Source organism: Rhipicephalus microplus, chromosome 8 (assembly GCF_043290135.1).
Source record: "Rhipicephalus microplus isolate Deutch F79 chromosome 8, USDA_Rmic, whole genome shotgun sequence".
Classification (NCBI taxonomy): Eukaryota; Metazoa; Arthropoda; class Arachnida; order Ixodida; family Ixodidae; genus Rhipicephalus; species Rhipicephalus microplus.
In genome coordinates, this window is record NC_134707.1 from 34,404,778 (window position 1) to 34,422,438 (window position 17,661).

The following is a 17,661-nucleotide window of genomic DNA, read 5'->3' on the forward strand; positions in this document are numbered from 1 at the left end:
CCTTGCCCCATTTGTCCCATAAATAACATAATTCACCTAACCACACTGCCAAATCATCCTTTCTGGTGACTTCTTAGAATGTGACTATTGGCAAGACAGGCACATTGACGAACACATTTAAACAAACAAACAACACATTTAAGCAAACAAACACATTTAAATGTCTGCTTGCGACAGTGACTTGGGATACGTTACAAGCACTGCAGTGGGAAGACATTTGGCATCTACGTTAACTTCTTGAAATTTATAAAAGCCAAGTTTACAGAATACCAGAAAATTTAAAGCACAGACGACAGCTGCTGTGCATTTAATGATTCCTAGTTTGTCCAGCTCTAAATAAAACACACCTGAACCTTGAAGTAATGAACAGAGATATAAGAAATTATTGGTTAAAACGAAATCATTAATAATTAGTCTTGCTATAGTTACAGTGCTCGCAATACACTTTTATAACAAGTTTTGTGATATAACAAACTTATTTTCAAACAAGATGCACCTTCGGTATAAGTAGGTTTGAGTGCAAGTCATTTATATCTGTCCTTTCAAGATCTCTTTAAAATAAAATGAATAAAGAATCATAAATTATGGACATTTCCATTTTTGCATGAGCTATTACAGCACTTGAATAGTGCAAAAGCATATCATGCTCTGGATGAAGTCAGATGTCAAATGATGCCAATAACATAACTGCTTCTCACATGACCTCATGCTTCTTTCCCATTACTATACTAGCGGTAACATGTACATAGAGTGAGGTAAATATAATATCTAAGAAAAGTATGCCCCTTCCAGCATTGAGAGATCTCAAGATTGGCACATCATATAAAGCTCGACTGTTTTCAACGCACCGCTATTCGAACACATAAATTCTTTGAAGTCCCCTGCAGCCATCTGTGCGTAGAGCCACAACAAAAAAAACGGTTGTGTAGATCGACACTGTCGCACATGCGACACAGTTGAAATCACAATTTAGACATCATAACCTAACATACATATGTATCAATTCAAATTCATAAAAAACCTAAAAAGTAAGGAACTACACAATATCTTTATCAGCTTTCTCATCAGGTGCAAGCTCATAAACAAAGTTCAGACCCGTATCACCGAACTTTTCTTCTATCCAGGCATCCATCTGGGAGTTCATCTCTGGCGTAAGGTAGTTCTTCCAGTCGCCAACGATCCCTGGTCAACAAAATGGAAAATGCTGCAATTGTGATGTCACTTTTCTTTACCACATAAAGCATAATTGGAGCTTATGAGCAGGCATGTGGACAAATATAAATGGCTTTGCAATAGGGGATGTTCAAAATTTACCGTGACATTCATCAACAAGCACGAACGTTCAATTTACCTTCTGCTAGGAGTAAAAAATGAAGCCAGTTATTTATCGCAGACTTCAAGGTGCTACCAACTGATCTTCTTTCTTAGATCTGCAATGACTTCTCAATGCTTTGTGTGCTACTCAGGCAAGAAAAAAGCCATGGCAATGCAGGGAAAAAGGTAATGCTGATTCTAACTGAATGTGTGTGATACCCGAAAGAATAAAAAAGCCCCAATTCAAGCTTGCTTCATCAACAAGAACAGCACTGTGGTTCGAGTGCTCTTCAACCTCAGTTTTGTTATTTCTTTATGTAATTTAGTTGCTCTTCAACCTTAGCCGCTATTTCTTCAAGAAATTAGTTACTTTCCAGCAGTATAAACTAGAGTTGACAAACGAAGTTTCTTCATACACATCTTTAAACAGATTATCATTGCACATATGTGAGAGATAATTATAGGTTAACATTAGCTTAGCGGTGTTCCTAATAAACCAATGAAAGTTATGATTTAGATATGCAAACATGTGTTTGTACACGAAAAGCTGGCCTAAGCTGACAAGCATCTGAAAAAATCAGAACCAGGGACGGCGCTGTGTGTGTCTATGAAAAAGCAGTGTTGCCACAAAAGACTATTAGTCTCTTTGCAAGCCCGTTTGTCTTGAAGTACACAGTCTGTATGCTGTGCCTGCCTTTCATTTTACACACCCTTGTACCCGCCCTCCCCTTTTCTATTGCTTTCTTCAGTGATCTTGTGCTGCGAACACGTTAGGTTAGACATACGAAGCTCATGCAGTGGATGGCTCTTAGTTAGGTAGATAATTGCTTTTATCTTTTCACCAATGTGGGCTTTTCTACGGTGTTTGTCATAGAGCACTGTAAGAAACTCGCATGTACAGGAATAAAAAAGAGCTAGAACAACAATACTAAATCGCCGTGAAAGATTAAATCCACAACACAGCATGAGCAACCAGTGTGTAGTAAAAGAACATTACGTAATTGGGCTGCTCTCCTCGTATGAAGTTGAAACACAAGATAAGTCTTCTTCCTTGTTTAGCCATGCACCAATCACAAACATGTCCATGCCTTGCTATTTTGAAAAACAAAAACAAAAACAAACTCCGAAACATGCCATTGCCGAGGGTGTAAAGATGCCTATAGCTGAAGAAATGAGCGAAGGAATCGGCACAGCATTGCACAAGTAATCCAGAAATAACGTGGTGTTGATATCTGACATGTGCTTAAGATGCGTGTATAAAGTCGCAATGGGAAATATAATGGACATATATTCCCGTTCAACCTCATCTTAGAAGCTTGACAGAAGGAGGTCCTCAGCAACGAACAGCTTTCTTCAACGGAAGCCTCAGAGTGAAAGCTAATGTCACTGTAGAACGACAGTTCAGCTTTGTGAAGTGGATGCGCTGCTTGCACTCGTTGTCTAGATGCCTTTTTAAGCACGCGGAAACCTGATATTGCGTTGTTGTCCATTTGTGGCAGTACACTGAAATAAAACTGATGATTTGGCCCTGGATCTCAAAAGGAAAAGCCAGAATATTTTGTTCTAAAAGCCCCATCGATGACTATTGCTCACCCTCTCCATGGCATCTTTTTGTGGAGCTGCTAGCAGATAATTGTGGCATACAGGCCCAGTGCTGACTGACCATCAATCATTATGAATATTCCCTATTGGCTAGTGTTAATTGTGATTCTTCTCTATGTAAACTAAGTTGCACAGGGCACTATACTCATATAGCAAATAGTGAGCGGCAACATCAGTGGTGTTGTTCAATAGCAAAATAACTTCATTTGTTGCAGCTACTTGAGAAACAATTGTGACAGCGAAAGCACTCATTAAAAATATACGCGCCTGTACTGTGACCAAATGATATTTGTGCAGGCATGCATAACTTAAGAACACATTCTGCACCCCATTTCACTCGTGCTATGCCTCACGGTATAGTAAATGCGCTTCACTACACCACTTTGCAATCCTTTACTGTAGAAAACTTTGCTGCCACACTGCAGCAAATCTTACTACAAAAAAAAAAAAATCAATGCGATAGCAACATCTTCGAATGTTTTGTGAAGCAGGGTTAGCATTTTTGGGAGCAATATTGATTGTAGTAAACATGCACTTGCTAAGTAACCAAGTTTCCTGTGGTGCGGCCACAGTAGATGACCACAACAAGGCTTGTGTGTAGTGACGGCATTGATATACGTAGCGAGGCTGGCAGTCAACTCATTTAGATCAGATCTCACGTAACTTGACAAAACACTGGTGTAAGAGAACACGGCCTCTCCAGGTAGACTTTTGGCACTGTTTTTTCGTGTTGAGAGTGCAGCCCGTAAAAGCTCCCACCTGCTGTGGGGGCACAAGACGCACGCTGATCATTGCCACAATAGCGTGGCAACCATGAGACCCCCCCCCCCCCCCCCACACCTTCGTTCGCTGGTGAGATAAGCCCACACGCAAACGAGCCCAGCTGGAAAGGCGATGTTCGCTCTGCAGAAAGAAGAGGCTAGCGCATTCTTTCCTGTATATATATACTTACATATATGTATACGTGAATGACGGCGACGGTGATGGCAAAAACCCGCCGAGACTGTCCATATAACTTCTATCGCAATAAAAAAGCCGAGCGTGACGCAATGCATGTATTAAGAACCTGCCAGCCAGATTATACGAAAAACATAAAATAGTCGGATGCTATTCATGGAATGCATGGTGAATGAGTGTACTTATTACAAAGGTGAACCATGTTCAGTTAGATAATCCTCGTTATGTTTGCAACAGCAATTACAAGAATTAAAATCTTAAGCTTGTTTAGGCAATTTGTGCTTCAGATTTTTTTTTTTTTGTTTTTCTAGAAACTAAATCCCATTTATTGACCTCACTGGCTAAACTTTCACTGGTACTCAAAAGAAAAAACAAAGTATGACAGTTGAGCATGTAAATAAAGTAACAGACAAATTAACAGTTACTTTACGAGTAGAACTTACCACAGAAACAATAAGTGCTGCATTCACTACCTAATCATTTGGCTCATTATGCCCGAAGATAGAGGCACTATTTGATCACTATCATCAAAGTCAGGTTGACTATACTCAACATAGAACCATTACCTCTCCTATGTTTCTTCAATTGACTCTTGCTACGCACCTGCTATTGATACAAACTGCTTCATCTCAACTTCTCCCTGCCACACTAGTCTTCTCTCTAGGAACACAGTCTGTCACTTTTAATGACCACCAACTCCTGTTCATTGGAACGCATGTTTCCCATCGTGAGTTTTAGTCAACGAGATCATTCTGTACCACAAAGCCCACCTTTCCTCATGAAGCCTCCTTCCTGAAGATTTACAAAGCCGAGTTTGCGCCAGTGCTCGTAGTTGGCTGCTGGGTTGTGTGCCATGTGGCTGAAGTTGCTGTGCTCAGCAATGGCTGTCACCTCGTCGTCACGCAGTGGCCGGCCCAGAAAGAGGGCTATCCTCTGGATCACGTTGCAGGCGTCCTGGATGTGATTAAAAATGTGTGACAACAGAACGTATTGTCATAAATTGCAGTCCTTGTGACAGTGCGTTCACAGGTTTAGAAATGAAAAAAAATCACAGCATATCCACGAACTGAATGATGATGAGTGAAGCAAAGTGTCCGTCTGTCTGTTTGTCCATATGGCTGGTTACGCCTGATGTAGGACAAGGTTAGTCTAAGAGGAGCTTCACTCCTAAAACATGTGTGCCTGATCTGTTCCACACCTAAAAAACCAGCCAAGCAGCGAGCGTAAACGTATGCAGACATGCGGAACACAAGTGACTGGTTCATTTTTCGAGCAAGCTTGGTCACTGCAGCAGCTGCTACCTATGGCTGCTGTATGAACAGTGAACTGGGACTTGATTGGACTAGGGCAGATGTTCTTTACAAAGCAATAAAAGTCCTGCTGCAAAAAAATGCAAATCGGTGAAACAGCCAGTGCGCACACACACTTGGAGCCTTTAAAGGCAACATAGTGGAGTGGGCACTACTTCACTGAGAAATGTGCTTTAAAACTTATCACTACTGATTACTCACTCCACCTGAACATCTCACAGCTGAATGCTATGCTCCCACAAAGCACGCAAAAGCTTTCCGTAGGAAATGTTTCAAGAGGCAACAACATTGGATGACAGACATTTTTCATGCTTTATTTAGTGGTCCATATGAGCTTCCCAAGAAGCCTCTTACTCCAAAGACCTTCAAATGTTCTAACCAGAAGCAACAACATCCTTTTGACATAATTCTGAGAGGGTTTTACCTTGTGGAGATCTTCATAAGAGATAATGAGAACATTGGGGTCATTCCTGTGTTCCCACCATTCGAGATAGTGCTTCCAGATTGGTCCGTACGACACTGAAAGAAAGATAAAGCTTGCTGGCTTCTCTACATCACTTTGTATTTGTGTCGTCATGCTACACCATGACAATTGACAAACGACACTTTGTCCAAAACAAGTAGTCCTGTCCAAAAACAAGGCCTGCATGCTAACCTGACAAATGTGCTTACCATGTCCCTTGAGGAAAGATTCAAAGAAATCCTTGAAACTTCCCTCGTATCCCGTCTCTTTGATGAGCCTTGTGAAGTGGTACAACGACACACACACGTCCTTGGGATTCCTCATAATGTAAATAATCTGTGAAGCAAAAGCAAAAGATTCTGAGAACGCATATTTTTGATAGCGAGAGGTTTCATTTAACGTGCATGCACTCAAACCACAATACAATGAACCCGAATATAACGAAATACTGTTTATAAGGTAGTAAACGAAAAATAGTCTTGCAACAGATTGTGTTAGGAATAAACCTTTATAACCAATTTTCGAATATAACAAACTTATTTTCAAGTAACATGCAACTTTGTTATGAGGTTTGGGTACAGTAGTATTCACAACATAGTACACATCATTTATGCGCACAGTAAAGTCCCACCCAAATACTGTGCATGTCACCTTTTATGCTCTTTGTTTCAGATTTCATGCTGTTGTGAATGAAATTTCCCTATTATACTTTAAATTTTCTGTACTTTCCTGTACACATATTACACGCTATGGTTACTGAAAAATTAATGTCATATCACCAAGCCCACAACTCAATGAAGTCACATTACCCACCCATTTTTTGCTTCCTGTACCTTACCTCATAACAAAATGTAACCTTATCTGGTTAAAACAGTTGTGAGCATTAAGGCGGATTGAGGCCATCCAACATACAGAGCTGGTAAATCTGAAGTAGTGCTGTGGTAAGGTTTCATTTTTAATACATTTCTTGGAGGTGAAAAACACCTGCAGAGAAAAACAACTAATGTTAAGAAGATGGCACGATCAATCAGCCCATCGTATATTTTTTTTGGACACAAAAACTGTTTATACCGGAGTCCACGAAGACTTGCCTGACATTTCCATCATGGAAGTGACATCAGTAAAATGTAGAACAGATGACAAAGCGAAACTGGAAGAAAAAGTTTCGTCGACTTGGATGAGCTGGGAATCAAACCCTCGACCTCTCAGCCCGCAACAACAAGGGAGCTCTACCCACTGTGCCATCGATGCTCGTCACAAGGATTTATAAGTTCAACTGATATCTCTCAGACCTCCCTCTCACAATGATCTTCGTCGGCAGGGCGGTGTCGCCATCTAAAAGCGGCGAAGTGAATTACTGCATCATTGCACTAATGAGTTCCGACAGGGAGTGCTTTGGTAGTTTCAGTGAAACGGAGGTTTTCACTGCATTTTTGTAGAAGATTTCTGTTGGTGCAATGCGCGATACGCCATGATTTGGTCTGGTGACGACCCAATAGCTTTGTCTTTTGCGTTTCACTTGTGTGACGACTCACTGACAAAGAAGTGCACTTTCTACATGCACCAATGCCATTTCTCCACTGCCTACTGCTTCGAATGCGACAGCATTGGCTAATGGAACAGCTGCATAAGAGGCTCAAAAGGCAATGAAATTAATGGTGTGATGAGTGTAATATAGTAAATGCTTTGGTATAGAGAGAGAAATGTCATCAAGAAGCTAAACACCGTTCTACATTTACAGCTCAAGCTTCGAACTCTGCCTCTTACATCCCTGAACCACTGTGTGGTAGCCTATAAAGGAGTACAGGCATAGGTTACCCTAGTACTGGGGAGCGCGCACCTTGGCACTCGCCTCTTCAGATGACAAGGCTTTGAATCAGTTCATGGGAAATAACGGTGTTCATCACGTTCTTGATGATGCTTTCTTTGCACGGAGTTCACCCTGTACTGTGTCCAGATGTAGGTCAACTGCTTTATAGACCACGAAAGTTTGGTCAAGATTGCAAATGTTGGTCATTGGGATAGAGTTGTGCCACTAAGCATCAACGTGGATGCATCCTCATCCAACAGTGCTATAGCTTCTAGCTGCCAGACAGCAACAGACAGTGCGCAACCTCTTATACGTCAATGTACAATAAACAATTCACTACTCCTGTGAAGAGATGGTTCACTTTCATGTTATACTGATTCCTATGATAAAGAGACCAACCAAATATTTCTGTCATGTCTTTACACTGATGTTCTTCACATTAAAGGGCTAGTATACAGGTGGTCCGAATTTGTGCTGGAGATAACTGCAAGTTTGTACGAAGTGAACGTGCTGCCGAAAGAATTTTGTAAGTTTTGTAATAAGGAAGTAGCAGGGTATACAACTAGCCTTGGCTGAATTCAGATCGTCTCTTGGTCTTCCCACTCTTCTAGGCAACAAAGAGGAGTAGGCATAGCCCGTCGTCCTGACTACGCCCGCTTCAGATGATGTTTTGTGGCGGAAGGGCTATTTGATGGGCAAAGAACGCCACTTCATGGGACTAGAGATGTGGACAATGATTGTGATTAGCGGCTGCATAAGGGGCTTAAAATTCCTCGCGCTAAGGCGGGTAAAAATATTGAACTAATAAAATCATGACCGTGTCGTCAAATGCGTGTAAAGTCAATGCATGACGAAAGTTTGTGATAATAAAAGCCATAGTGGACATGTATGGCATTAGCACAAGCGCCTTGATCGTTCACACCCTTGCGTCTAAGGGCCGTGATGCAAGTGCTTTGTTCAGTGTAGCCACTGCAGCGGAGACCTCTCTAGAGAGGTCGTGCTACGGAATGCTCGGGTATATCACATGAAAGGTATGGAGTTCTCTTAAAAAAGCCACCAACGATTTATGTGTGAAAAGTGGTTCCCTACCGACGAACATTGCAGGGTGAAGTGGTATCTGATGTCGGTAGGGTAATGAAAAGTGTTGTCTTCTCAGCTTGTCTAATTGTTAACATTGAATTAAAATGTGAAGTACGGTGAGTGCTTCTCCACATCTATCACACAAAGGTGGATTGCCACCAGACAAAAGGAATGGATGTGCTGTGTGTGTATGTCGTGTTCTTAACCTTGTAAGCATTACTTCTGTGTGGCGTGATCTTGATACTGGTGGCCAGTGACCAAGTTGCGGCTTGATAACATGCAGTTTATTACCTGTGTGTGTGTCCCATGTTCTCTGCCAATAACCCCTCAGCTTTCGTTTTAGAAAAGGCCTCAAATCAAGTGGAGGAATTGGTATCAATGTATTGGTGGTAGTGGCTTCATTGGCAGATCCAGCTAGCTGGTTCACCAAAACGTTTCTTTGTATCTCACGGTGCCCTGGCAACCAGCAGACTATAACATGTTGTTTGGATGAGTAGACTGTGTGTGGTGTGAAGACTGTGTGTGGTGGATGAGTAGACTGTGTGTTTGGATGAGTAAACCTGATGTGTGGTATGAAGGTTAGCTTGGTGTCCAAGATTAGGCCTAAGAACTTGTGTTCGGTATTAACATAAAGACGTTGCCCATGCAGTTGAATATCGGGTTCAAAATGCATGCTTCTCTTCCTGGAGAACAAGACACACGTGCTTTTCTGTGCATTCTGCCGGAACCCGTTTTCTTCTGCCCAATTGGAGACTTTGTTCAAACCAAGCTGAACCTGCCGGTCACACATGGCCAGATTACAAGACTTGAAACCAAGCTGGACATCATCGACTATATGTACAATAAAACATATTGCGAGGAATGGACAAGCACAACGAATTCATTTTGATAATTAAAAGTGTGCAACTAAGGCCTAGTTCACACTGAAAAATCCGCTATCTACAGCGACCGAAATTCCCCTGCCGCCGAAACGCAGCATTGTTCGCACTGGACGCGCCCCGAGCCGCCGAATATGCCATCTACCACCGGGCGAACGCGGGATGAACGCGCTGTCACCCGGTTGTTGTCACGGCTTGCTAACGTCACTACACTATCCTGTGGTGTATACTTCGATGATTCTCGTTTGTAGGAAGCAAGAAAAAGACAGTACTGCTTACTTTGCTGGCAAGTGGCTGTCTTGTAATGCACGAAAAGCCGAAATAACCATTGACGCCAGCGGCGTTGGTGGGTTCGTTTTGCTCTGCAAGACCACAACAAGCTCGGTCACGCCAACAGCAAGCTTGGTCACCTCTTCCACAAAATACAAACGCGAAGTAGGCACAGAGTAGGTTAAACTCCCGTTGGTTTCAACGTTCAGTTACGTGCACTGCGGCATAACAAGTGAGTAGGGCTTGGGAGCCATTTTTCAAAATTCCTTGACTAGCGCTCCTATTGGTCCGCGGTGACCGATTCGGTGGCAGACGCCGCAAAAATCGGCCTGAGAGCGATCGGCGCGGAGAGGGCCCTTTCGGCAAATCTCACCGCCATTGAACCGGATTCGGAGCACTTTCGGCGGCCGGAATGCTCAGTGTGAACGCGGCCTAAGTACACCACCTTGCGGCACACCTGTTTCTTGGAGAAATGTTTGGGAAAGAACGCTGTCCACTCGAACACAGAATGCCCGGTTCGACAAGTAACTTTCGGCTATAGTAAACATTCTGCCACACATGCCCCAAGGTGGGACAGGTCTCTTAATATTCCAAAGCGCCATGTTGTATCATATGTCTTTTCGATATCAAGGAACACATAGAGAAAGCAGTGCTTATGAACGAAAGTGTTTCTGATCTGTGCCTTTATATGAACAAGGTGGTCAGTGGTGGATCTCCTTTCTCGAAACCTCCACTAGAATTGGTCGAACAAATTGTTTGTTTCAAGGTAATGGGCAAGTCGGCAGTCTATCATTTTTTCGAAAAGTTTGCACAGGCAGCTTGTAAATGCAATCGGCCTATAACTCGAAACTGAAGAAGAGTCCTTGCCCTGTTTCAAAATGGAAATAACAGTAGCCTCTTTCCAGGAAGTAGGGATAGCACCACAGAACCAGACAGTATTGTACAAACAAAGTAAGGTTTTTCGTTTTTCGATTGGTAGGTTTCTAAACATTTTATACACCACATGGTCAGAGCCTGGGGTGGAATTACTGCAGGAGTTTAGTGATGTTTGGAGAAAGCTTAGTTATATGCCTCATATCTAGTACATCTGTGTTCGAGTTTCTGCTTTTCAATTTTTCTCTATTTTTTGAAAGCATCAGTATGGTGTGACAAGCGGGACACCCGTTCGACGTGAGCGCCGAGGATGCTCGCATGATCTTCCAAGGTATCACCTTGTGTGTTTACGAGTGGGAGTGATTGTACTTGTCTTCCTGCTACCCTACCAACCATGTTCCAGACTTTAGCCTCCTGTGTATATAAATTGATCCCTGACAAAAACTTCTGCCAGCTTTCTCTCCTGGCCCGCCGAGGCGTTCTCCTGCTTTCAGACTTCATTTTCTTAAAGCTGTCAAGATTTTCGGCTGTCGGTGAGTTCCGAAGCAACCTCCATGCTCTGTTTTGCTGTTTGCGCGCGTTTCAGCATTCAGAGCTCTACCACGGCACACGTCGTTTTCCAGGGTGTCCATTTGTTATTGGGATGCATTTTGTTGCAGCATCAATGCTAAAAGTACATTATTCACTCCAACCTAAACGAGCGATGGTATAAAACTGTTCCCAGTCGGCTCTGCTTACGAGCCATTTGGGAACCCATGGTGGACACTCAGTTGCTGTAGTTGTGCTCAAAACTACGGGGAAGTGGTCACTTCCATGGGAATTACTGATGACTTTCCACTGGAGTAGAGGCACAAGAGACGGAGATACTATGCTTAGGTCTATGGAGGAGTAGGTATTATTAGCGAGATTATAATAGGTTGGTTATTTTCGATTCAGAAGACACGCACGACGAGACAAGAAACTATTCAATCAGTTGAGCTTCCGCGTCGCTACGAGAGTCACCCCATAGCCTGCTATGCGCATTCAAGTCTCCTAGGAGAACATGAGGCTCCAGAAGTTCGTCTATTAAGGACTGGAAGTCATGTTGTTGTAGGTGATAGCTCGGAGGTACGTAAAGAGTACAAATTGTGATCAGTTTGTTGAAAAGCACAGCTCAAATAGCCACTGCCCCAAGAGATGATCAGAGTTGAAATTGTGTGCATGCAATCCCTTGATTCAATATAATGGCAACACCTCCAGATGATGTCATGGCATCATCACGGTCCTTCGTAAAATAACGTATTTACGGAGAAAGCTGGTGTGTTTTGAATTTAGGTGTGTTTTTTGTGCACACAGCCCTTTTGGTGAGTGTTCATGTAAAAGTTCTTGGACGTCGTCAACGTTTTTGAGAATGCCCCTGACGATCCATTGTATAATTTGAGTGTTCATGGTGAATGTAAAGTAATGCTGTGTGTACGAAAAGCCAGTGGCTGTTTAGGCGGGGAGTTTGAATTCAAGTAACAGGGCCGTTGCCAGGCCCTGTTATCTGCTTTTTTTGTTATCTTGGAGCGCTCCAAAGAGCCACACCACTATTTCGACACCAAGGGCACTGACGTATCCATTGCCTCCTCGGAGGCATCGGATGCCTGCACGTGCGAGCTGGCAGCTCAAATACTGGGCCTCCCCTGGTGAGGCGAGGCCTTGAGGACCCTGGAGTCTCTGTTCGCGAGTAGGCAGAGTAGTCTAGACTACAACCGCCTTGGAAGCCGGTGCTACAACCACCGGCTTGCTATGCGCGGGTTGAAGGAGTGACGAGGGCTGGTGTGGCTGTTCCCCTTGACGCGCCGCTTCAGCATATGTAGGTCCATAGAATGGTGAGACTTTTCGCCGTGCTTCCTTAAATGAAATGTTCTCTTTCACCTTCAATGTAATTATCTCTTCTTCTTCCTTCCAGTATGCACAGAAGCGTGAATATGCGGCATGGTTTCCTTCACAATTTATACAGTGTGGCGATTGTTGATATGTGGGGTTTAACGTCCCAAAACCACCATATGGTTATGAGAGACGCCGTAGTGGAGGGCTCCGGAAATTTTTACCACCTGGGGTTCTTTAACATGCACCCAAATCTGAGCACACGGGCCTACAACATTTTCCCCTACTTCGGAAATGCAGTCGCCACAGCCGGGATTCAATCCCGCAACCTGCGGGATAGAAGCCGAGTACCTTAGCCACTAGACCGCCGTGGCGGGGCTGTGTGGCGATTGTTTGCAGTTCTCAGACACATGGCCCAGGACTCCAGATTGTGCACAAGTCTGGTGACCACGACAGCTTTTAGAGCCATGGCCATACCTCTGGCACTGGAAGCAACGATGAGGGTTTGGTATTTATGGCCTGAGGGAGGTCTTCCTGTACCCTGTTTGAATAAATTCTGGCAGTTTACTGGAAGAAAACGTGAGTATTAAGTGTTTCGTCGGTGTTTCCTTGTTATCTCTTCTGGTGACAATTCTCTGTGCATTAGTCACATTTTGGCTCATCCACCCTTCCAAAAGTTTAGTTTCGGTCAGGTCAAGTAAGTCTGCTTCAGATACCACTCCGCAAGTTATGTTCATTGATCTGTGTGGCGTAACGGTGATCGGTACGCCACCGAAAGTTAAAAGGCCGTCTATCTTTCAAAATTGTTCTTTGTCCCAAATTTCAAAGAGGAGGTCCCGGCTAGCCATTTTGGTTACCTTGTATCCAGCCCCGAGAGTTTCGGTAAGACACCTGGCAACTACGAAAGGAGATACGATCCTAGCTTGCTTTCCAGTTTTCTCACAGTGAATGACGTAAAAGTGAGAAAATGTTTCTGTTGGCTGGTTTAAAAAGTCTGTCAGTGGTGCGTACCCGCTTCAGGCCTGTACGATCGGTAAGTAAGGGGAATGCTCTATGCATGCCGGTTTTATTTTTATTCAGCAGCGTTGGCGACCACCCACCATGGAGCCCAACGATAAAATGCTACAAGTTTGTAAATACCAAAAACTTGCCGACGCTAGTCGTACAACGCCACTATAACCCAATGCGCCTAGACCAAGGTAAGCTATTTGCACAGGGTTAGCCCTCGCCGCCAAGAAGATAGGAAGTAAAAGGAAGAAACAAGAAAACAGGAAAGGCAAAAAGTGATGGCAAGGCCGTCTACCTGAAGCCGGGGCCAAAAGAATGTATTGCCTCTGCCAAGGGGCCTTAAAGGTCCAATCACCCGGCGTCGGCTCAACAACAAGGATCCCCTTTTTCCTGGACACGGCTCAGCCACGCACGGCTAGGCGTGAGAGGGAGTCGAAACTCTCCTGTTAGCTCGGGTTCGTCGTGATGCTACACACCAAACGTCTGCTCTTCCAGACGCCCTCTTCAGAAATGCAGCATGATGTCATCAAAAATTTCATGGGCACACAGCCAATGACGGAGCAAGGCATCCTCTACTAGCTGCATATGTCAAAGCAGTGCATTCTGGAAGTCTGAAGAGGTAAACAAATGTGCCGCAGTACATGCGCCCTTTTCCTAGTGGAAAAGTCTCAAAACACTTCTCAATTATTGAAGCTCTCATTTTGGTGATATCGCTTCTGCCAGTAGTGTCGGCTTTGCCAAAATGGCCCAGGGCAGCACAGGCAAAAAAACAGAAATGCATATTGAACGGCCAAAACCGCATCATTGCTGGGCTAAGGTACCATTTTGTAGTGAACCAATCAATGAGGTCGATGCATGCAGTGCTGCCCATGAACAAGGTTACGTCACTGTGCGAGTGAAAAGGTCTGGTCCAGCACAGGAGAGCAGTGTGGGAATTTTTTTTTCGAAATGGAGTGCCTGCACAGCACTGGGAGATGTGATTTTGACAGCTTTCTATACAAATTAGTGAGCTAGTTTGGGAGGCATAAAAGAAAAGTCTGAGCCTCTGCACAGGTCCTTTAAATGACAAGTCTGCCCACTGACTGCAAACCTAAATCAATAATTGCCAGTAATACAAGAGCATACAAGAACACAGGGTAAATAACATTACCTTAGGATTTTCCGTGTGTACCGATTCGGGTAGCAGGGAGTACGGGAGGTGCGTCTTGATCATTCGAGTGTCCGGAGAGTTTTCGATGGTTGAGACGCCGGGATAGAAGTACTCGAGGAAGGGAAACCGCTGCTCCATGTTGCGTGCCGCTGCAGATCGGAAGTCCAGGCCAGTCACAATGAGGTAGATGATCTCCTGCACCCAGGTCGTGCCTGGGCATTCAGTGGCGACAGCAAGCCCCGTAAAAGGCCTCTCATCAGCAAAGTTGCGATACCCACAGTGGATTACAACCTAAGTGAAAACACAAGTTTTGCCACAGAAATGTGCTGCGTGTGCCCTTTGCCTGCAAAACAGTTGCACTTGGACTGTTAGTACATTTTTTTCGGCTAATGCAAATACTAAGCATAGCAAGGTTAAAGGTTTGTCGTAACCAACAACGACATTATTTCTGGCTGAGCAGTGATTTAAAAACTCAGATGAAATTCACCAGGAAGTTGCAAGTTATTGAGCTAAAACCAGAGACACAACTATTTGTCTGGAAAGAAAGTCGGTGATCTCAAACTGTTGAGAAATACTTGACATCATGAAAATAAGTAGGCACTATTTGAAGGAGCACTTATGCAAATTCTCTGCGGGAAGGCCAAAAATGACTGTGGACAGAAATGACACTTAGTTTTTTAAATTGCAACAGATTATAGTTTGATATAATGAGGTGAAAAAAGTATTTATATCAGAAAAAAGTGTCACAAATTACAAGGTTGAAAGCTAGGATAATTGGTACAAGATGGAATTTTTACGCCGTATTAAGAGACTTTTTGCGATGATGTCACTATGATGCATGACTCCTTCTAATATAAATATGGCAATTATGACTATGTGCATAGGGGTCAAGTTCACATTATATAATTATAAAGCTTCGATAATACATTAAAAAAAGTATTACAGATTTAAAAAGTATTATTAAAGATTATAGTTTGATAGAAGGGGGCGAAAAAAATATTTATATCAGAAAAAAGTGTCACAAATTACAAGGTTGAAAGTTAGGATAATTGGTACAAGATGGAATTTTTACGCCGTATTAAGATACTTTTTGCGATGATGTCACTATGATGCATGACTCCTTCTAATAAAAATATGGCAATTATGACTATGTGCAAAGGGGTCAAGTTTACATTATATAATTATAAAGCTTCGATAATACATTTAAAAAAGTATTACACTGCATAGTGCGCGGTTCAGTAATTATTCTTAGTTTGAATGTAATTAAGCATTTCATCATTCTGCAATCAGCTATGGGACAATTTCACATAATAAAACATAGGCTAAATATGCATTTGCAATTAGTTTTATGCATTTCAAGCAAATAAAACTACTTTTAAGATTGGTCCAGGAATGTTGCACATAGAACCATCCCTCTCTAACATTGCAGTGCCGTCACCAAAATGATCTCGGCTACAGTCAAATGTAGCACACCGAGGTTAAGTGAAGACAAGTCGACTATGCAGAAGGCTCAATCCATCCTTTGCACAATGTACCTTGCTCTATCTTGGTCAGTAGTTCGAAGAAATTTCAAAAATAAGTAGCGTCCAGACATGTGGACAGTGTGCCTCGCATGTCAAAGGACTGAGGGAACTGACTGCCCACCTTTCTGCAAGCAGTCAATTAGCGCGCGCTGAAATCGATATTTCCAAATCGTATCATTTCAGAACACGACTCCACAATAAAATAGGTATAAGCAGGCAAGGCTGAAGAAGAACAGAGAAAGAAGCTGACACACAAACACACTTGGTGGAGGGCAGCTGTGGACCTTGTGATGCCACCGGGTGGCGTCACAAGGTCCACAGCTCCTAATGAAGCTATTTTCGTGCCTCGGTTACAGTATGTGCCGGCTGCGTGGTTTTCCGCGCTCGCTAAAGCTAGAAGACAGCGTAGATGCTGCACACCCTTAAGCGGCGATGGCAAGCTACGAGACAGCATATATGTTGAACATCCTTAGGCGGGTGATGGCAATCTAGAAGACAGCGTAGATGTAGAACACTCTTAAGTGGTGATGGCAACCTAGGATACAGCGAAGATGTAGAACACCCTTAAGCAGTGATGACAAGCTCTAAGACAGCGTAGGTGTAGAAAACCATTAAGCAGTGATGACAATTTAAAAGGCATCGTGGATGTAGAACACCTTTATGCGGTGATGGCAAGCTAGAAGACTGCGCAGTTGTAGAACACCCTTAGGCGGCGATGACGTGCAACACCCTGCTACAAATTTCCTGCGTTCCTCACCAGTCTTGGGAAACGACACGACGTAGATGTCGTCCGGTCTCGCCCTCAGAGCTTGGACCCTGGGCAACGAGCTGATGACCATACCGGGAAACACGTAGCCGCGGTAGTTGTAGAAGTACATGTTTCGAGCGTAGTTCTCGTCGCGGGGCAACATGACGCACTCTCGAAAAAGCTCGCTGTGTTCAGCCTGTCGTCGACGCTTGAAGTAGAGCGCGGCGGCCAGCGTTCCCCCGAAGAGCGCCGTCGAGAACAGCCTCTTGGCGAGCTTGTAGCGGCGAGCGTCGTACCCTTCGCCGTTGCGCGGTTGTTGGTCGCAGTAGAAGCGACACAGTCGCAAAGCCGTCGGAGTACCACCGTGACGGCATAATTTCGCGACAGACCGCCGAGGCAACGCTATCCTGAACACGAAGGAAGCATTCTTCATCGTCAACATGACCAATGTCAACACACACACACACACACACAAACACACAAACCGTCACAGTCACTGTAGGTCCATTCACTTGGGTCCACGGATGGTAACTCTGACCAACCCGCGAGGACTTTTAGGATGCCACGAGGCGAGGAACGGCGCTGTGAAAGCTAAGGACCACTAGTAGAGTCATCTACGCTTCTTTTTCACTGAACACCAACGGCTGCCAACGCTGCCGTCCAGTACAAAATCGATAATGACTCGCGCCGATTGTGAGATGTGAGTTGTGCCTCGAATCTTGTGGGCGCGGCCATTGAAGCTAGTACTAGGACGGCAGTAAATTAAAACAAAGTAAATAACACATTAATTGAATAGAACTTGAATTACAAAAGCTTCAAAAAAT

At 43.8% G+C, this 17,661-nt stretch overlaps 1 protein-coding gene across 1 annotated transcript; it reads right to left on the bottom strand.

Moving 5' to 3' along the window:
• Window positions 1-550: 550 nt before the first annotated feature.
• Window positions 551-17,540, bottom strand: LOC119164368 (sulfotransferase 1A2). The gene is made up of 6 exons (XM_037416545.2): window positions 16,847-17,540; window positions 14,567-14,778; window positions 5,856-5,982; window positions 5,608-5,702; window positions 4,644-4,827; window positions 551-1,182 (listed from the first exon to the last, which is right to left on the bottom strand). Exons 1-6 carry the CDS (start codon window positions 17,277-17,279, stop codon window positions 1,037-1,039), a joined length of 1,197 nt encoding a protein of 398 aa, XP_037272442.2. The 5' UTR covers window positions 17,280-17,540; the 3' UTR covers window positions 551-1,036.
• Window positions 17,541-17,661: the final 121 nt, after the last annotated feature.

Bases quoted from the DNA above. Each gene is read 5' to 3' on its own strand.
- LOC119164368 (XM_037416545.2), bottom strand. From the start codon at position 17,279: ATGTTGACGATGAAGAATGCTTCCTTCGTGTTCAGGATAGCGTTGCCT. The intron at 14,779-16,846 runs GTGAGGAACGCA...CTGAATGCCCAG, and splicing joins CGTGTCGTTTCCCAAGACTG to GCACGACCTGGGTGCAGGAG. The intron at 5,703-5,855 runs GTAAGCACATTT...TCTTTCTTTCAG, and splicing joins ATCTTTCCTCAAGGGACATG to TGTCGTACGGACCAATCTGG.